We start from the raw sequence: 17,694 nt of genomic DNA, 5'->3' as shown, positions 1-17,694 counted from the left end.
ACAACGCTTTCACTTTGTCCACAGCCTTATTCCAAATTGTATTAATCTCTTTCCTTTAAGTTCTTCAAACAAATGCCCAGTTAAATGATGTTTTTGCAAATTAATTAAAAACACTTTACTGGTAAAACTGTACATACCTGTTCTGTAAAATAAAGTGCTTCAACACGTAGGTAGATAAATATTCCATAGTTTTCTAACTAGCAGGCCAGGCATTAAATGTTCCAAAATGATAAGACTGATAGCTTATAGTGATGTAGTGATGAAACTATGTTTTTGTCATTATTTATGGATTTGATGTTAAATCACAGGATATTTATTACTGCTTATTCACTCCTGAATAAGCAGTGGCTCTAATGAAGAGCATCTGAGTGTTGGATGAATGGCTGACTCCTCTCCACCCTAATTAATATAATCCTTATGACTTTAGTGGTATTTGAAGCTTAACCTCTAACCCCGTCATCAGCTCATCTTTACGTAAGGTCAAATGCCCTGTAGTGATATTTAGCTTGGTTGTCTTGATTAACATATTAGCATTACTGACATGCTAAACTGAGACCGAGCTGAAGGCAGGGCTGTGCATATGAACAGCGCTCTGGGGTAGTCTGTTTTCCTTTCTTTTGCCAGCTCATTCAGATGACACTATGCTTTTCATTAACATGACTGATCCCATAGTCAGCACGGCACCAAAACTGGTACTCTGGCAGGCGATTAGTCAAATTCTCCTTTTTGCCCTTTATAATTGTATTATCCACAACACAGTGATGTGTAAAGGTTTAACTTCACAGACAATTTAAAACAGTAATAATGGTATGTGTATCCTCTCACCATAGACAAAAGAAGATGTGTTCTTAATCGCCCGTTGTGTTTTGAAATACAATGTTAATCCAAGCAGTAATTTTCTTTTTAAATGACCTTTCTTCATGGAGAACAATGGCCTGTATTTATCTCTCCTGTAATGCATCTAATACATCATCTTAAGAAGAAAACGAGGGGAATGATCTCTTGGCTTTGATCATAACCCTGTGACTAACTACAGTAAACTTCAGAGGGTATTAGAGTTAATGATAGAAAAAGTCAGATTCTTAATACGAAAAGTAAGGATTTGGGTTTGTATTTGCTCCATTATTTCTTTTGTAACAATGTTCCAAGGCAATAAATCTTACGCAGTTGGAAAGTCTGTTTGAATCCTCGGAAATAGGGCAGCAGTTGCAAGGAAAATAAGTTTTACTGTGGATTATGCAGCAGAGTTGAGGATGTGGGTTTTATCTGTGGAAAACTTTCCAAATCCCCTTAATACCTCACTGGAAAAACAAGGCTTGTCATTACTGGAGGGAATGTCGATACAGAGTTGCACCAAGATGAGATTATTCAACCCTTTAAGTATATAATGACTCCTTACTTAAAGACTAAACTCCCAAAGAGGTGAACACTTGCTCCTCTCATCAGAGGCTACCTCCAGAATTCAGTGATGGAAACAAAAAAATAACCTGCTTGTTGTCCTGACCTCAACCTTACTAATCACCTGAATGATCAGCTTGGGCATCCTGCTTGATGAAGAGTAAGCAGCGTAACGATGTACCAACCAATGAAAACCTGCCAATATGCTTTGTTTCTTTAATCATCTGGTCCACTAAACAAAACCAAACCAGAGCTAATTGCATAATTAATTATTTGGAATTGTCCGAGTTTCAACCTAGGTTTTTAATTGCATATGTGGTACCTTTTAAGATGGGAAAATATCTTTCTTGAGAAGTTATGGATTAAACACGTATTTTCTTACTTGCTAAGTTTATATGCTCTTTTCATTTTAATTTCCATCTAGGAGAGCATTTTTTTTTCCATTGATTTTTTTTTTTCACATGAGTTTCTTCGGTCTCACTTGATTTTAGTCTCCCAACCGCATGGTGTGTGACGTGCACACACCATGCAGAGTTGTGTCATTCACACCATCTGTTCTCCTGCACAACAACATGTTCATCTCAGTGACCCTCTATATGCAGCTCACACGTAGTGTTCATGAGATACCAGAGCAGATGGAAATGACTACATGAGGCCAGACAGAAAGTTGATAACATGAGCTCTGCTGCAAGAGTACAGTGGATGTATGTACATAGATGTAGAATAACAATTTATTTTTGTTCATCTTCAGGTGCTTCATGATATTAACTTTTCAGTTTTTCAAATGTAACTATTTTTGTTTCTCCTAATAGTTATTGGGCGCCACGAGTTAAGAAAATACTAACTTCTCAATAAAAAATAGTTCTAAAAATCTAAAAAGCGTGTCGATGTGTGAGAGTTATTTGAGCTCTGCAACCATAGGTGGAGCATTAATATTTGTTGATTTAATATATGTAGAATTAAATTATAAATTGTATTTTATTTGTGCCAAAAAATTTGAATCCATGTAAGAATATCGTGTAAGAAAAATGACAAATGAAATATAAAATATCACTTTTGGAGAGAACTGCTGCAAATAATGTCATCTTGGCATCATGTCTATTGCTTAAATGAATATATGATATATATTTTTAAAAATCCTGTTTAAAAATTGGGATTTTATTCAGGTGATGCACAACTTAAAAGAACATATTTTGTTTTGTAAACTCTACGTTTACTTCATTTCACCTAATTTTTTAAGTTGGAGTTTAATAATAATCATAATCAATATCAATAATATAGCAACACACAAGTTCTACCTGATCAGACTAAATTCAATACTAACATCCATGGAAATGTTATAGTGTTTGTTTTCACCTTGTAAAGATGTAACAGTATTTTTTTAAAAAGAGGGTTCCATCATGTTACTGCCACATCGTTTAAGCACCAGAACCCTGTGAGATTTATTAAACCATGACTCATGTATATTAGGCTGGTATGCTGTTCATCTCTCTGCTTTCCTCTAGGTTCTGCTTTGGAAGTGTCACTGTCAGTGCCTTACACTTAACATAGCCACGGTAATATGGGATTAAGCCTTACATGCTCCCTTGAGCATTAGCAGCCAGGGCAAAGACGAGCAAGCGAGCAGTGGTCGCATTAGTCAGCTTTGTCCAAGACAGTTGGTTCTCTGACAAAGCTTAGTAAATATAACCTACATTACGTCACAGAAACACAACATTCTGGGATCTTCCGGATGCTGTAAAAGTTGTGTCCATCAGATGCAGATCTGATACATTTTTACTTCATCAACCACCTCTTCTTTCCTCCTTCAGTGTTTGTGGATGGTCTGATATCATGCTTACCAGCATGTTTGGCATTGAACATTGTCAGCTCTGAAGAGATAACAACTGCGTCTGCATGTGAGACAGGATTACAGAGTCACCATGTGACTGTTCTGCCCTTAGACAGACCTCTAAGAACAGACGAGCTAAATCTGTCCAAGTCAACCTCTGGTCTCGAACTCTTCAGATGTAAACAAAAAGGTAGACTGCTGAAAAATCTACAGATACATCCTTTAACCTGATCTGCTGAGGATGAAAGGTAAAATGTTAACTTTGGTCTGATTTCGGTACACTAAAATTAAAACCATTCAACCAATGTCTGCTTGCAAGACTTTTGGAAAGGTTTTACATTCATTACATTTACACAACATGTACTCACCACAAAGATTCATCAAAGGAACAATTGAGTTGATGAAACTCAGTCAAAAGTTTCCAGTAAAAATCTTGTTGAGACACATACAGAGTGACTCAGAGTACATGGGATTCGGTGAGTTACACTATGATCCTTCTTTAATAGGCTCAGACTCTAAGTAGACTCCTAACACTTTCTTTAATTTTAGTTCATATACTTCAATTCTAATGTTTGCCTAATAATCAGAGCTTTTGCATCTCTGAGAAACTGCTGGGTCGACATTCTGTCTGGTTTCAGACATAATAGACTCTTTATAAGTGGACTGTTTGGATTTGGATTTTCTATTGTTTAAACAAACAGAACTGGGGATAAACTTAAAGTAATCCCTTAGATCTTTTTGATTATGTGAAGAAATTAACATGAATGAGTGCTGTAGCCCCATAGGGCAGGTGCCAGCTTTAGTAAATTGTAAATCTCCACTTTTTTGTTACAATAAACAATTTATTGTACAAAATAAAAGGAGGCCATCAAAACATCAGAATTCAGGAAGATAAGTAATCCTGTGTCCTTCCTGCATGGGTCAAGTGAAAAGTATTGTCCTAGTCACATGACTTGAAGCAGCAACAGTAGTTGGCTTTGCAGGAGTGTTCACTGTCATGTTCATGATGAGGTAAGGTATTGGTTTTTAATCCTTTTTAAGGTTTTATTCAACTTTATTTCTGGTGTCACACCGAAAATAAATTATACAGAGGTTGACTAACTAGTAATGAGGTGATTTAAGAAGTTAGTTAGAATTCTAACTTGTTGTAACAAGTTAGAACAGCAGTTAGAATGGGTTGCCAAGCTACTTTAGATTCAAGTTTTGTTGCACAAACAAGCCCAGTGTGCTTAAACTGCATTTTTTACCACCCAGTCACTTTCCTGTTTCCCTCGAACGTCAGAAGGCAGTTGTCGTGCTGACAGGTCTTTTGTTCTCTGTGGGTGAAGCCACTGAAACTCCAGGCGATTGGTTGGTCGCTTTAGAAAAACACTGTTTACAGTGTTAAAATGTACAATGCAGGTTTACGTTGTAAGAAAGACAGAACATGATTGTGGATCTGAAAAGTGTGGGATGTCTTCACTTCAAAATGAATATGAAAGTTTATGTGTCAGCTTATGTGTCTGAATGATTTAAATTTTACTCATTTTAATAAATAACGCCTGTATTTTCTCCTCATATTTGTGTTCTTTGATTCTTGTCCTGTCTCATAAGCAAACTATGAAACATCATATGAACAGTGGGGTATAATTTAAATCTGAAAAATGACTTTAAAAGTTGCTTAATGTTTTAAAATATCTTTGAACCATTGCTGTGTGACATTCCAGTCGGATCTGTGCATTGCTGTGGCTGCAGGCGGATATGCGTTTACCTACTGATAGCAACAGTTGTGTTGTCTTTTACTGGACCCTTATTTTCATTTCTGTCAGTCTTCCGCTAAGCGACTAACATGTTTTAACCTTTCAGTAAGCCCAGCTTAAGTAAATAAAAAAATGAAAGAAAGAAAAAAAAATGCCGGTTTGGCCTTTTAACCAGGCTTCTCTGTGTTTATACCTGATAAGACGGCAGTCCTTGAATTTGTTTGGTCCTTTTGAAATATCTGCTGTGACTGTTTTAGTGTGTTCAGACTTCAGACCATGATGTGGAGGAAATACACAAATAGTATGTATTTATCTACATACTATATATACATACATATTTATAGTTTCACAAAGTTGAAAGTTGTGAAACTTCCGGATGTAGTTTCACAACCAAAAGTGATAAATACAGAGATAAATGGTTGTTTTGTTCACTTTAGGGAAGTAGGTCTGATGAAGTAAGACATTTACCGGCTTATATGTGATGATGAGTGGTGGACGCTTAACCTACTTCTTTGGCCTCTGTTTGGTCTCATGTGTTCATTGTATGATTGACAGGCAGGCAACTCAAATCCGCTCCCCCAGCAGGTAAACCCCTCAAGTCTTGTTAGATTTTTTTCAGCTGGAGGTGTGTAACCAATAGTCCCTATCAGCCAGCCTATGAAGCTTGAGTCCTTGAGAAGAATTATAATTTTAATGTTTCGAAATGATTTAATTTATTAAAGAAATAAATATATTCAAACCAACCTGGTTCTGTATGGAGAAGCAATAGTCCCGTAAACCTTAGTGGAAGCCGTTCTGTGCCAAGTTTTCTTGGTTTGTAGATAATGACTGTCGCTGTGGTTCACTGCCTTAAAAATGGCCTTGTAACCCTCTCCAGATTGATAGAAGTCAAGGACTATTTTTTTTTTCATCTGTCCTTGGATTTCTTATAGCTCCTCACATGATGTGTTGCATCTTAAGATCTTCATCCTATTTTGTGGTGTAAGAGTAGTTCTGCTTAGCAGGTATTTCACTGCTGCAGGTTTGAAAACATTCAGGCCCCGGATTGACTTCTAAAGTTTTCCTGAGCTTCCCAAAACAATTTACTAAATCACAAAGAAATTATGTTTAAACAAGTTTTTTTGTTTTTTTGCTAAATAGTCAAATCATAATTTAAAAACCATATGTTGTGTTTACTCGTGTTTTCTGATTCTAATCTTGTTTAATCATCTGAAGCACTAAAGACAAAAAAAGCAAAAAAAAACAGAAAAGCTCAAAGGAGCTTTAGGAGGAAAATACTTTTCCACTACAATGTATCACAATGACTTGGGCATATGCTGTTTTAGAGGTGTTTAAGCTTGAATTTCTGCTGCCTAACCTTGCCTGCAGAGGAATCTTTCAGCCGTTAACTGACTGCTACATGCCAGCAAACTATAGCCAGTCATTGTGAACTTTCTGAGCAGTAACTATGGACAAACAGAGAGGACACATTACCGTATTAGGTTTTGTTATAAGTTGATACAGTCCTTGTTTATATTTCCTAGATAACACATGTTGCAAGAGCACGGATAAAGAAGAAAAAAAAAAACTGGCATTGCTATAACTGTGCCTCGTAAAGGAAGGGATTAATATGAAAGTTTAGTGTTTCTGTTTATTAGAATGTGCAGAAAAGACCCAAACTCTCAGGGCATTCTTTTTTTATTTATTTGTGGGGTTTTTTTTACAGCACATCATAAATCAAAGTCCACCCACATTAAAGGAGCAGCTCTGCCCTTCTTCTCTGAAATGTCCTCTGTCTTCAACATGAATAAGAAGTGTGTGTGTGTGTCTGTTTGTGAGACATTCACTCACCCAGCCTCCACACCACCACTCTGCACTGTGTGTATGGGTGTGTGTATATGTTTGAGGGTAGTGAGTAGTGGAAATTTACAGTCTCCTACGTTGGTACCTGGCTTGACTGTCACACTACCGCTGCATCCAATCTCTACTTTGGATTTAATTGTCTTTAGCCAAGGGGCGGGCTGTGCTGTCAGCTCCACTTCTTGTGACCCATGTGTGCATAAAGGCATTCAGTACAGAGGAATGGTGACAGCTGAGAGAGAGGATCACTATACATAGTCGCAGCCATGAAGGAAATGTAAGTTTTTGTATTTTTATTGAGTTTGCATGTGGTCTTTTTCCTATTTGTGTAAGTTAAAAATAGACTAAATTAAAAGAAGTTGCTTGTTATGCTGCTTGTTAAATGGTTAGTTTGTCTTTGACTGAAAGAAAGAATTCAAGCTTTATAATGTCTTTCTGTTGGTACAGTCAAAAAAAAAAAAAAAAATCAAATCTGAGTTGAGTCACAGAGATGGCCTGTACTAAGTCTTCTCTGACAGCTTCCAAATGGCAAGCAGGCAGGTGGAGGCGTACACACTGAGCAGGCGAGTGGAAACGGAGAGAAAGGGATAAGGAGGAAAGCAAACAGGATGAGAAACAGAGTCTATGCAAGAACTGATCCAGTTACGTAAACAGGTTTGAGAATGCAAAGCGGTTCGAGTTGACTTGTCATGCACAACAAAAAGGGAGAAATCCCTGAAAATGACGGGACACGAAGCGGAACGCAGTGCCAATTAACCAAGGAGGCACAGGGATCCCAGTGGGAATGTGAGAGCTGGCTTTCTGGTCAAAGTGTCCATTCATGAGAGGGGGGATAATTGCTTTTTGACTGAATGATTATTTTTTTGTGCTATTTATAGAAATGCAGTTTCAAGTTATCATTAGTTTATGGTTGGATCATCTTCTTGTTTGCTTTTCTTTGCTGAATGTGCTCTTTTGTCTGAGTTTCCGGAGTTGACATTCATTTGGTGGTAAACATTGAGTTAAGAGGAAGCACTTAGTGTTGCCCTGCTGACTTCTGTATTTGTGACAAAAGAGAAGGAAGTCTCCCTTGCTTCGTTTTTCTCTAAAGAAACCTTGAATATAACCTATGCATCCCTTTTTTATTCCTTAATCGAGCTGAGAACTTTTGTTACTTTCAATCTTGCCTCTTCTTGTTGAGGTTTCTTTCCACAGTCAGGATCATGTGAGGAAATCCGACACCCTGGTCAGGAATAACGAAGCTTGTCTTTCTTGGAAAGGCGGTTTACAGTGTAAATACTAAGGTGAACTTAAGCTGTAGTAGCTTCCTGAAAGCAATCACTACTTTGGGGATGTGGGAGGAATATTTTACAGCTTAAAATTGGCCTAAGTCATTGCGAGCAGGAGATATTTTCCCTTCATGTTCAAGCTAGGTACTAAAAGCTTTTCTATTTCCCCCTCATTCACAGTATCCTGACTTGAATATCTTAAATAATGTTCCAGAAAATACTTTGGATCAGTTTCACTGTGAGATGGTGTTAGTTATGAGGGATGGCCAAATAATATTCTGCTGATTCATTTTTGTTCTTCCTCAAACTTCACAATATTCCGTCTGAATGACCTTCATACATTGGTTTCTCAGATTAGAGAGATTACCAGCATTGCTCTGCATCTCATGTGCTCACACAGCTTGCTGCAAGGCATTCAGGGAACAGTATTATCTGTGTTAATGCAGCTCCCTGTCTGCTGTTATCCCTCTCACCTCTGAGTCTCCTTTCATTGACTCCTTGTCTATCATGTTTTCCTTTCATTTTCCCCAGCATGGCATCAAAAGAGAAGCTCCAATGCCTAAAGGACTTCCATAAGGACACCCTCAAACCTTCACCTGGGAAGAGTCCAGGCACCCGACCTGAGGATGAGGCTGAAGGAAAGGTTCCTCAGAGGGAGAAGTGGGCCAGTAAGCTCGACTTTGTCCTGTCCGTGGCCGGAGGCTTTGTTGGATTAGGAAACGTGTGGCGATTTCCTTATCTTTGTTATAAAAATGGTGGAGGTAGGTTCAGATACAGATTGGACTTTGTGGGGTTTCATCGGAAGTAGTGAAGTAGATGGCTTACTTTGACATTATTCCTCTGTTTTTATTTTCTCCTAGGTGCATTCCTCATCCCCTACTTCATCTTCCTTTTCGGAGGTGGGCTGCCTGTGTTTTTCTTGGAGGTGGCACTCGGTCAGTACACCTCTGAGGGGGGGATAACCTGCTGGGCCAAGCTCTGCCCCATCTTTACTGGTTGGTCCAAATACACAAACAAACACATCCACACCCGCAGAAAACTCAATTATGTGCATATGTCCCTTTAGGTGGCGATCTATTGTGTATTCAAAAAATTGGTTCAGAACATCCATATAGTTCCAACCTTTTCCAAGAATCTTGCACTCATTCTTCATTCTTTTTCTCATGCTGGTCCATAGTAATGTTCAAAGCATAGATTAAATTCGGTTCGTTGAACATGAAGCATCTTGTTTATAGTTACCTTACAAATGAACTGTGAGCAAAATGAATCACATTTCTTTGCATTGCTGTCATCTCCTGTTATGCATCTTCTTGGCTCAGTTTGCCTTGTTTCTCTTTGTATCCTTGAGCAATCCTTTGTGTTTGTATTAAATAGACAAAAGACGACATTGTTTTCTGTCCGGTTGTGAAATTAAGGTGGAGAGATGGGCAGTCGGGTTAGATAAGGACAAAGAGAGACTGATCAATCCTAAATAACCAAAAAACAAGAAGTCAATGGAGTTTCAGTGAGTAGAGACAGTTATGGGAAATCATAAATACTGCATGTTCTAAAACACAGCTGAAATGATTAATCAAATTATTCATCATAGTAATGAATAGAATAATCAATTACTAAAATCAATAATATTAATAATAATAAAATAATAATTTGTTGCAGCCCTTTTCTGAAGTTGTTGTTAGTTGTGTCAAAGTAAACCAAAGACTTTAAAGGTAATGGTTTCACATTGCTTCTAAGGTTTAAACTTCTTTTAATGTCAGAAAAGGACAATGTTATCCAGCCAATTTAAGCAGCTGAATGCAGGTCAGCTATATGAGACGATAACCCAACTAATTAACCAGTCACTTTCAGATTGTTTTACTTGGGTTTCACTACAAAGATCACAAGCGCAAAATGGTATATTGCAGTATTTTTACTCACGGATGTCACACTGTGAGAATTTCACACTGGCATGTGCCTTGTGCACACTGTTTGTCCTCTTGCTACATTTATGTGGCTCCTTTTAACTTTGAGGGACAGCTGTAGAGAAGCAGTAGCACACCACGCCCCATTAGCTGCTGGGACACAGTTAGTCATGTCCACATGAGAAACATTGCATAAAACGGAAAAACAAACACACAGCACTGTGTCTTACGGATGCAGAAAGACTGAAGCAAGCAATCAGATGTTTCCTGTTTTTATTGTTCATAGCATACAGGGAATCAAGGATTTTCCCCACAGGTCCTCTACACAAAGTCAAGTGCAGGCACACCTGCCAAGGCACAAACTTATTCATCAGTTTGAAATCGGCATGCGGGAATGAGGAGGTGGGTGTGGGAGTGACAGAGAAGATAAGTTTAAAAATACTTCAGAGTGGTGGATAAGTACAGACAGGGTGGGGTGTTGGTTGGAGAGTTCAGTGTTCAGGTTTGAACCAAAGTCATCTAAAAATAACAGAAATACACCAAGGACTCTACAGTTGAAAGTCCATTCAAGCTGAGGACATTTACCTCCGTTTTTAGTTAACTATTTCAGCCAGCTGCTGGAGTTTAAATAAAGCTCATCCTGCACCCCTTCATATCACAGATTGTTGTTTAGAAAAGTGTTCAGTCTTTGGATCAGGATTATGAATAAATACCCTTCAGCAACATTCCAGAAGTTGTGAAGTTGGCTTTAGATAAAAAAATAAAAATAAAAAAAGACATGCAGGTAACTTCTTGGAAAGGACAGCTCCTTCTTAGAGAATTATGCTCCTTATTTTAAGTATTTGTTTTATTTTATGGCCAACAAAGCACGTGATAAATCACAGTCTGTCAATGGTTCATGGTGAAAAATCTGAAGGTGTTTATCGCATTAGAAGTTTGTGACCAAAGTGATTATTTCCTATCTTCCCTGAAATATGGCCTGAAGTAACTGTATCTATATTTATTTCACACTTTTTACATTTTCGATGCCAATATCAAAGGATTTTTTTTTTAAAGCTGCTTTAAAACATAGATTTATCCTGTGCAGTTTTTTTCAGCAGATTTTTTTAGTAAGGAAATGCTTCTTTGAAAATCCTGCAGGTATCGGCTACGCTTCTATCGTGATCGTCTCTCTTCTGAACATCTACTACATCGTGATCTTGGCCTGGGGACTCTACTACCTCTTTCAGTGCTTTCAACCCGAGCTTCCTTGGGCGAAATGCAAGCAGCCGTGGAACACAGAACACTGTGTGGAGGACACGATACGCAAGAACAAGACCCTCTGGCTGGCGGCCAATATTACTAACTTTACTTCCCCAGTCACCGAGTTCTGGGAGTGAGTATTCCCTGACAGAGTAGCTAGCTTGCGCACGCACGCATGCATGCACATGCACGTGAATAAACTGAAGTAACACTGCCTCTGTATCTTTGTTGCGTAAATATGTTTGACCAGGCTCATTTCTTGCACAACATAGCTCTGCAATGTTCTCAGTTTTCAGCCATATATTTTCATAATGAAGCTGCAACAAGTTATACTAAATTCTCGCAATAAAAAATGATTTTGTATTTCCTTCCTCACACCTCTAAATATGATTGGCGCTTCAGCTTCAAAGGCTTTTGCACTCTATTGTTTCCTATGCTAGACCTGTTGAATAACACAGGAAGGCCAGGGCATGCGCCTGTTTGATATCCTTTCCTCTACTTTTAATTAGCTTCTCGTAATATCCCTCTAAAGCTAACCTACATACTTGAGTGTTTATTAAAAATAACACCTGCTGTGTCACATCTCTTGCATTGCTGCTAACCTGTCCTGCACCCTTGTTTCCTCTACAGACGCAACGTCCTCAGTCTCTCCACCGGCATTGAGGACATTGGGCCCCTAAAGTGGGACTTAGCCCTGTGTCTCCTGGCAGTGTGGGTTATCTGCTTCTTCTGTATCTGGAAAGGGGTCAAGTCCACTGGGAAAGTAAGTTCTGAAGCAAGTGGACACACATCCTGTAGTTAGTGTGTTGCCTGGATGCTGTTTGGTCTTTTTGTACCCTTGCCAGCAAGAAAACACTGTTGCTTAGAAAAAGGAGAAAGACCACATGCTTTGGGAACAAGATCAATCAGACACCAACCCTTAGGTTGCCTGAAAGCTACTTTTTCATCAGTCAGGCTGCAGTGTAAACAGATGTGTGTTACTGATTTGTCCAGTTTTTTTATTGTCTGGATGAAAGAAATACATTTATGGTGGAAAGGAAGAAAATTATTAACTTAAGAGCTGTTTGCACCTCTAAATCCTCCAATAGATTGCACAGCCATAAAATGTTTTGACAAAACACCAGTTGAGGAAGTGTAGAGTTTCATATGAGTTAATTACAGGGCACAGAGGCATAGGTAAAAAAAAAAAAAAGGGTCTATGCCCCTGTATGCTAAGAATTGTTTACCAGACTGTCTGTTGAAGAGGTTTTTCAGCAAAAAATGTCTCTGTCCTGTGCAGGTGGTGTACGTCACAGCAACTTTCCCGTTTCTGATGCTAATCATTCTGCTTGTGCGTGGAGTGACCCTACCTGGAGCAGCTGAGGGCATAAAGTTTTATCTTTACCCAGACCTGACCCGTCTCCAGGATCCAGAGGTAGGTTCCAAACACATCCCATTATAATCAGAGATGGATATTAATGCAACCTTTTTTACATTTGTACATCATTTTACACATTTTTTTTCATAGTTCCTCTTACATCCTAGCATAAAAACTGGAAACAAATAGAAATATATTGCAACAAAATCATAAGACATGTTGTAGTCTGACTTTTCCTCAGAGGTACGCATATCTTTTTTTAGGGCTAATCTGACAATTCAGATTTGATCAGCAGCTTATTTTTCCAGGGACAATGACAAATAAAGGAAAAATTAGAAAATAAAAAAATATATATATTTATTGATCAAAGCTCTAAGTTCCATTTGATTTTCATTCAACTCAAAATGTACATCACAGTGCATGCTGTAAGTCAATGTTTATCAACCAATATGGAGGAAGATTTCAGTTTTTTCGTATTTAAAAAGTGAAAAATAATTATTCTGATACCTAATCAAGGGAAGATTCTGATTTCTGTACTATCTATTGGTGCATTTCTTGGTTTAATGCATCGTTTGATTCCTCTTTGAAGTTCTGATATTGGATGACATCATACCCGAGTAGAGTTGGTGCTGGTTATGTAAACATTTTACTCCTGCAATGGTCAGTGTTTTATGTACAGCAGCTGTATTCAATCTGAGCTAGAGGCTGGCGATGGCGCAACCATTACCTATGTTGAAATTCTGTCTTTCTTTTTTTTTTTCTGGATTGGATCTAGAAAATGTAATATTCAGGGAAGTGCCAGTGCCCATGGCGGCATTAACAAGAGCACCGCACATGCACCACTTAATTAGCTGTCAGCAGTCACAATAGACATAGACACGGGCACAGCTGACAACACTGCAATAATGAAACTTATGAAAAAGAAACACACAAACAAGCGAAGGCTTCAAACAAAGTCCAAACAAACCAATATTCAAATTGTGTTACAGGTATTCAGCACACGCCTTTCTAACAAAACAGCATAGAAAAGGAACAGTACAGGGGCAAATTCTTAGTAGAACAAAAAAAGTGAAAGTGAAAGTAACAGAATAGAAAACAGTATTGTGCTAAAATGTTTTCCATTAAAGGAGCAAGAATCTCTTATGATCATTTTGAAATAATATTTATTAGTAGTTCCAAGGCTTTCTAAAGCTCATCTTCTAGGGGAATCATATCTCGAGACCCAAGAGAACTTTATTATACCCTCCCATCACATTAATGACATACATCTCTTCTGTCCCATCAGGTGTGGATTGATGCGGGAACCCAGATCTTTTTCTCCTACGCGATATGCCTGGGTGCCATGACGTCCCTGGGAAGCTACAACAAGTACAGATACAACTGCTACAGGTGAGCAGGGTTTCTGCTGGGAGGTGCAGGACTGTAATAGTGACAGCGACGCTCTGTCAGAGTCGGTTGCGTGAAAAGAAAATGGGAACTTCAGTTCCACCTGTGTTCATTAACAACCTCCATGACATATGTGTGACATAGGGACTGTTTGCTGCTGGGAGGCCTCAACAGCGGTACCAGTTTTGTGTCTGGCTTCGCAATATTTTCCGTCCTGGGCTTCATGGCACAAGAGCAAGGGGTGGACATTGCCGATGTGGCAGAGTCAGGTACGAGGGTCCAGTGTGATGGCAGCAGTGATGGTGGGCGCTGCTGCCGAAAGAAAAACAATTAGACAATTGGAAATGTAAAATTCCATGGCGAATTTAAAGGAAAGAAAAAAAGAGAGTAATCCGTAGTGTTTTGTCACAGTTTCTGACACAATGACGCTAGAGAGTACAGGTATCGGCAATTGCACACTCCTTGAATAAAACCCTCAAAGATAAAATGGCTTGTCCCCCGTTTACTGAGGATAAACAACATCGCATTGGTCAATTGCTGTGTGTTTAAGCTACACAATGAATTGCTGCAATAAGGAGCGCCATCATCAGCTTGTCCCACAATAATCCTGCTTGTGCAATTTAGTAACTCCATATCCTTCTGACCAGTGGACACTGCTAAGAAGATTGGCTTTGTACTGAATGAATCTGGCTGTTCATGGGAACTTGCACCCTGAGGTTGATATTTTGGACCAGCAGCACTGCTACGTAAACCTATTTCTTTCTCTATGCTTTGGATCTACTGAGGTGGATGCCACTGGATTTGTTGCTGTTTTTCTGTATTTTCTACAGTGCCTCGCAAAACTGTCCAAACAGTTTGAACTTTTTCACAACTTGTGGATTTACACAATGAATCTTACGTGTTTTATTGGCATTTTATGTGACAGACACAAAATAACGCTTAACTGTGAAGTGGAAGGAAAAGGATACATGGTTTTTAAAATTTTTACAAACTTGAAGAGCGGCCTGCATCATTATTATGTACATTTTAGTGCGATACACCTAAATAAAATCTGGTGGAATCAATGCAGTACAAATACAGTCTCAAATTGATGCTCACTGATGCTTTTCTTGCAGTCTGACTGATCTTGAGCTATTTCACAAAGTTTCAGTTTCAATACGTGCAAAACTTCAAGTTCCACAAAGTATTGACAGAGAGAGGCCTAAAACAAAGCAGCACTACACGTTTCAGATTGTTATGACAAAACATGCATCCTTCCAATTTAATTTGTACTTTAAATACCAATAAAGCACTTTGAAGTTTGTGATGGTAACGAGACAAGATGTGAAGAATTCAAGTTGTCTAAGTACTTTTGCAAGGCACAGTACATGAGCTGTAAAGGTGATGTGCTAAAGTATGCCTGATGTTGTTTACGTATAAATACACTGGCTTTGAGATTCAACCAAATTTTGCCAGTGATATGATATAATAATTTTGTGATTTCATTGTAATCTACACATCAAAGCACATGAAAAAAATGATTGATGAAAGCAAACATATGTGCTTTTTGCTTGTCTGTTCAAATGAGGTTCAATTGCTGACTCTGTATCTGATGCCTTAAATACAATATGCTGTTGAAGTGGTGTATTTAAGTTGTGCCTTATCAGATTCTTTTCATTCCCATTGCTCACAGTAAGTATGCAGCATAGAAAATGACAAATGTCAAATGCAATAAATGTGAACTAATGTTCAGACTGGATAGCAGTGAAGTCACCCTGAAGGAGAGACCATGACTCATAGAATGTTGCATAGAAAGTCATAAATGTCAATCATTTTTGTGCTAGATAATGAGAAGAGGTTACAAATAAGCATGCATTAGATACTTGGCGCATAATATCAGTGTTGAAAGTTATGCAGAATGTAAGACATAAAACACAAAACTGACTTGTGCATTAACATGCCGGGGACACTTTAACATGAAGAGCCCCTGCAAGCACTGTCTTATTTTGCATATGATTTATTTCTTAATTATTGACTAATAATACTTCTAGAAGGAGGCCATATTTTTTATGCTTTTGGTAAAAAAAAAAAAAAAATAAAAGCATATTTCCAGAGAACAATATAATCATTTAATTAGTCAGCCTGTAGTGAGATATAAGTGTTAATCCTGTCCTTTGCCCCCTTCTCCCTGTCCCCACTCTGTTCTCCTTCCAGGTCCTGGCTTGGCCTTCATTGCCTACCCTAAGGCTGTGTCCATGATGCCACTGCCAACCCTGTGGGCCATCCTGTTCTTCATCATGCTGCTGCTGCTGGGCCTCGACAGCCAGGTAAGGATGTTTACAATCATTGAGACAGTGAGCAGAATAATTATGTTAACTGGTTTGATGCCCAGAGTTTGATGCCTGCCCCTGTGAGGTCCTGTAGATTGTTTCATCCTGGACCGAAGTGTAAATCGCATACAGCATTTCTCTGATTCATATCTAACATGTTAAGGTTTCAGATATCTGATCCTCCAACAAAATGCACGTTACTGCCCTGCTTAACTTCACCGTGGAAGGATTAAAACAGCTTTAACGCCCTGATGTGATCGCATAAAAACTGAATATATATGCCCATTTGACCAACCTTTTCCTCCAGACATAATGTTTGTAAAGCTCCTCCCAATGGCAGGCATTCAAATCTTCCACATTTGATGCAAAGGCAGAGCTTTGATTAGGACAAGATAATCCAAGTTGACAAAACACAAATGCGTGCCCGAGGGTTTCTCAAGCTGTATCACATTTCCTGCCTCCAAGTGCAATTCTACCCCTGTACTAAGTCAGTCCCGCACATGGTCAGCCAAGAGCGAGATCAGACCGACGCTCTAAATTTGAGTACATGTAAATGCTCATGCAAGTGCAGCTATTTTCATAGGAGAATTGGGGCCAGTGTGTGTTTGTGTGTGACTGTCTGTGGGTGGATGTCATGCAGATTTGCAGTTCTGAATGCTACATATTGTGTTTTACTGCCACTGTTGCAAACAAGGTTTTGTTTGGAATTTTACACCAAATTAATGTTTTCCTGTGCATCAAGACCCTCTGGGAATTTTTGTTTAGAAATGTCAACAGTAAAGTGGTCTGAGACACTGATCCATTGTTCTTATCTGCTGACAGGCTTGTAGCAAACCATGTTTGCAGGGGGGAGTTTGTTTAAACTGTCATTGCAGCTCAACAACAACAGCTTTGTTTCTCTAATCTCTGTGTTTACTGAAAACTTCATGGCAGTCTTTGTCCCAACAGTTTGTTGAAGTGGAAGGACAGATCACATCCATCGTGGATCTCTATCCATCTGTTCTTAGAAAAGGTTACCGCAGAGAGATCTTCATCGCAGGGATGTGTCTCATGAGCTATCTCCTTGGACTCGCAATGGTAACGAAAGTAAGTGTCATCCCAAAGACTGTGACCCGAGTTTCAGACTTGGAGTTGAACGGCGTTTTGATCCTAAAATCCAAAACTTCAGACTTGACTTTCTTGTGGTGAACAGTCTCAAAACTCAGATTCATGCTGTCAAGACTCAAGTCTTACTTGGACTCGTAGTGAATCTTGTTCACAAATGATTTACTCTTGTAATCAGGAGTAGAGGAAAGTTGCTGTATTTTTCAGTGACATAAGCAGACTGAGGACTGTTATTGGTTTTCTGAAAAAATCTGTTCAAGTTTGCTGTAGTATGATGATATTGACCACACAGAACACTGAACAAGGTATAAAATGACTTT

The 17,694-nt window shown here is 38.7% G+C and overlaps 1 protein-coding gene across 4 annotated transcripts; it reads left to right on the top strand.

Annotated features, from left to right (window-relative positions):
• The first annotated feature begins 6,758 nt into the window (after positions 1-6,758).
• On the top strand, positions 6,759-17,689 carry LOC122837937 (sodium- and chloride-dependent taurine transporter-like). Of its 4 annotated transcripts, none has more exons than XM_044128177.1 (10): positions 6,759-7,084; positions 8,607-8,836; positions 8,936-9,070; positions 11,117-11,351; positions 11,849-11,981; positions 12,498-12,632; positions 13,861-13,964; positions 14,106-14,230; positions 16,155-16,267; positions 17,219-17,689. In XM_044128177.1, the coding sequence occupies exons 1-10, from the start codon at positions 7,074-7,076 to the stop codon at positions 17,456-17,458; spliced, it is 1,461 nt and encodes a 486-aa protein (XP_043984112.1). In that variant the 5' UTR covers positions 6,759-7,073; the 3' UTR covers positions 17,459-17,689. The 4 variants fall into 4 exon arrangements, 3 of the variants coding, with proteins under 3 accessions (XP_043984112.1, XP_043984117.1, XP_043984113.1); XM_044128178.1 differs by lacking the exon at positions 6,759-7,084 and adding an exon at positions 7,110-7,593; XR_006371812.1 differs by lacking the exon at positions 14,106-14,230 and having other exon boundaries at positions 6,880-7,084; positions 17,219-17,354.
• The last annotated feature ends 5 nt before the right edge of the window (positions 17,690-17,694 follow it).

The sequence above is a fragment of the Gambusia affinis genome, linkage group LG01, assembly GCF_019740435.1.
Source record: "Gambusia affinis linkage group LG01, SWU_Gaff_1.0, whole genome shotgun sequence".
NCBI classification, from domain to species: Eukaryota; Metazoa; Chordata; class Actinopteri; order Cyprinodontiformes; family Poeciliidae; genus Gambusia; species Gambusia affinis.
This window is presented reverse-complemented; position numbering and strand designations above follow the sequence as displayed.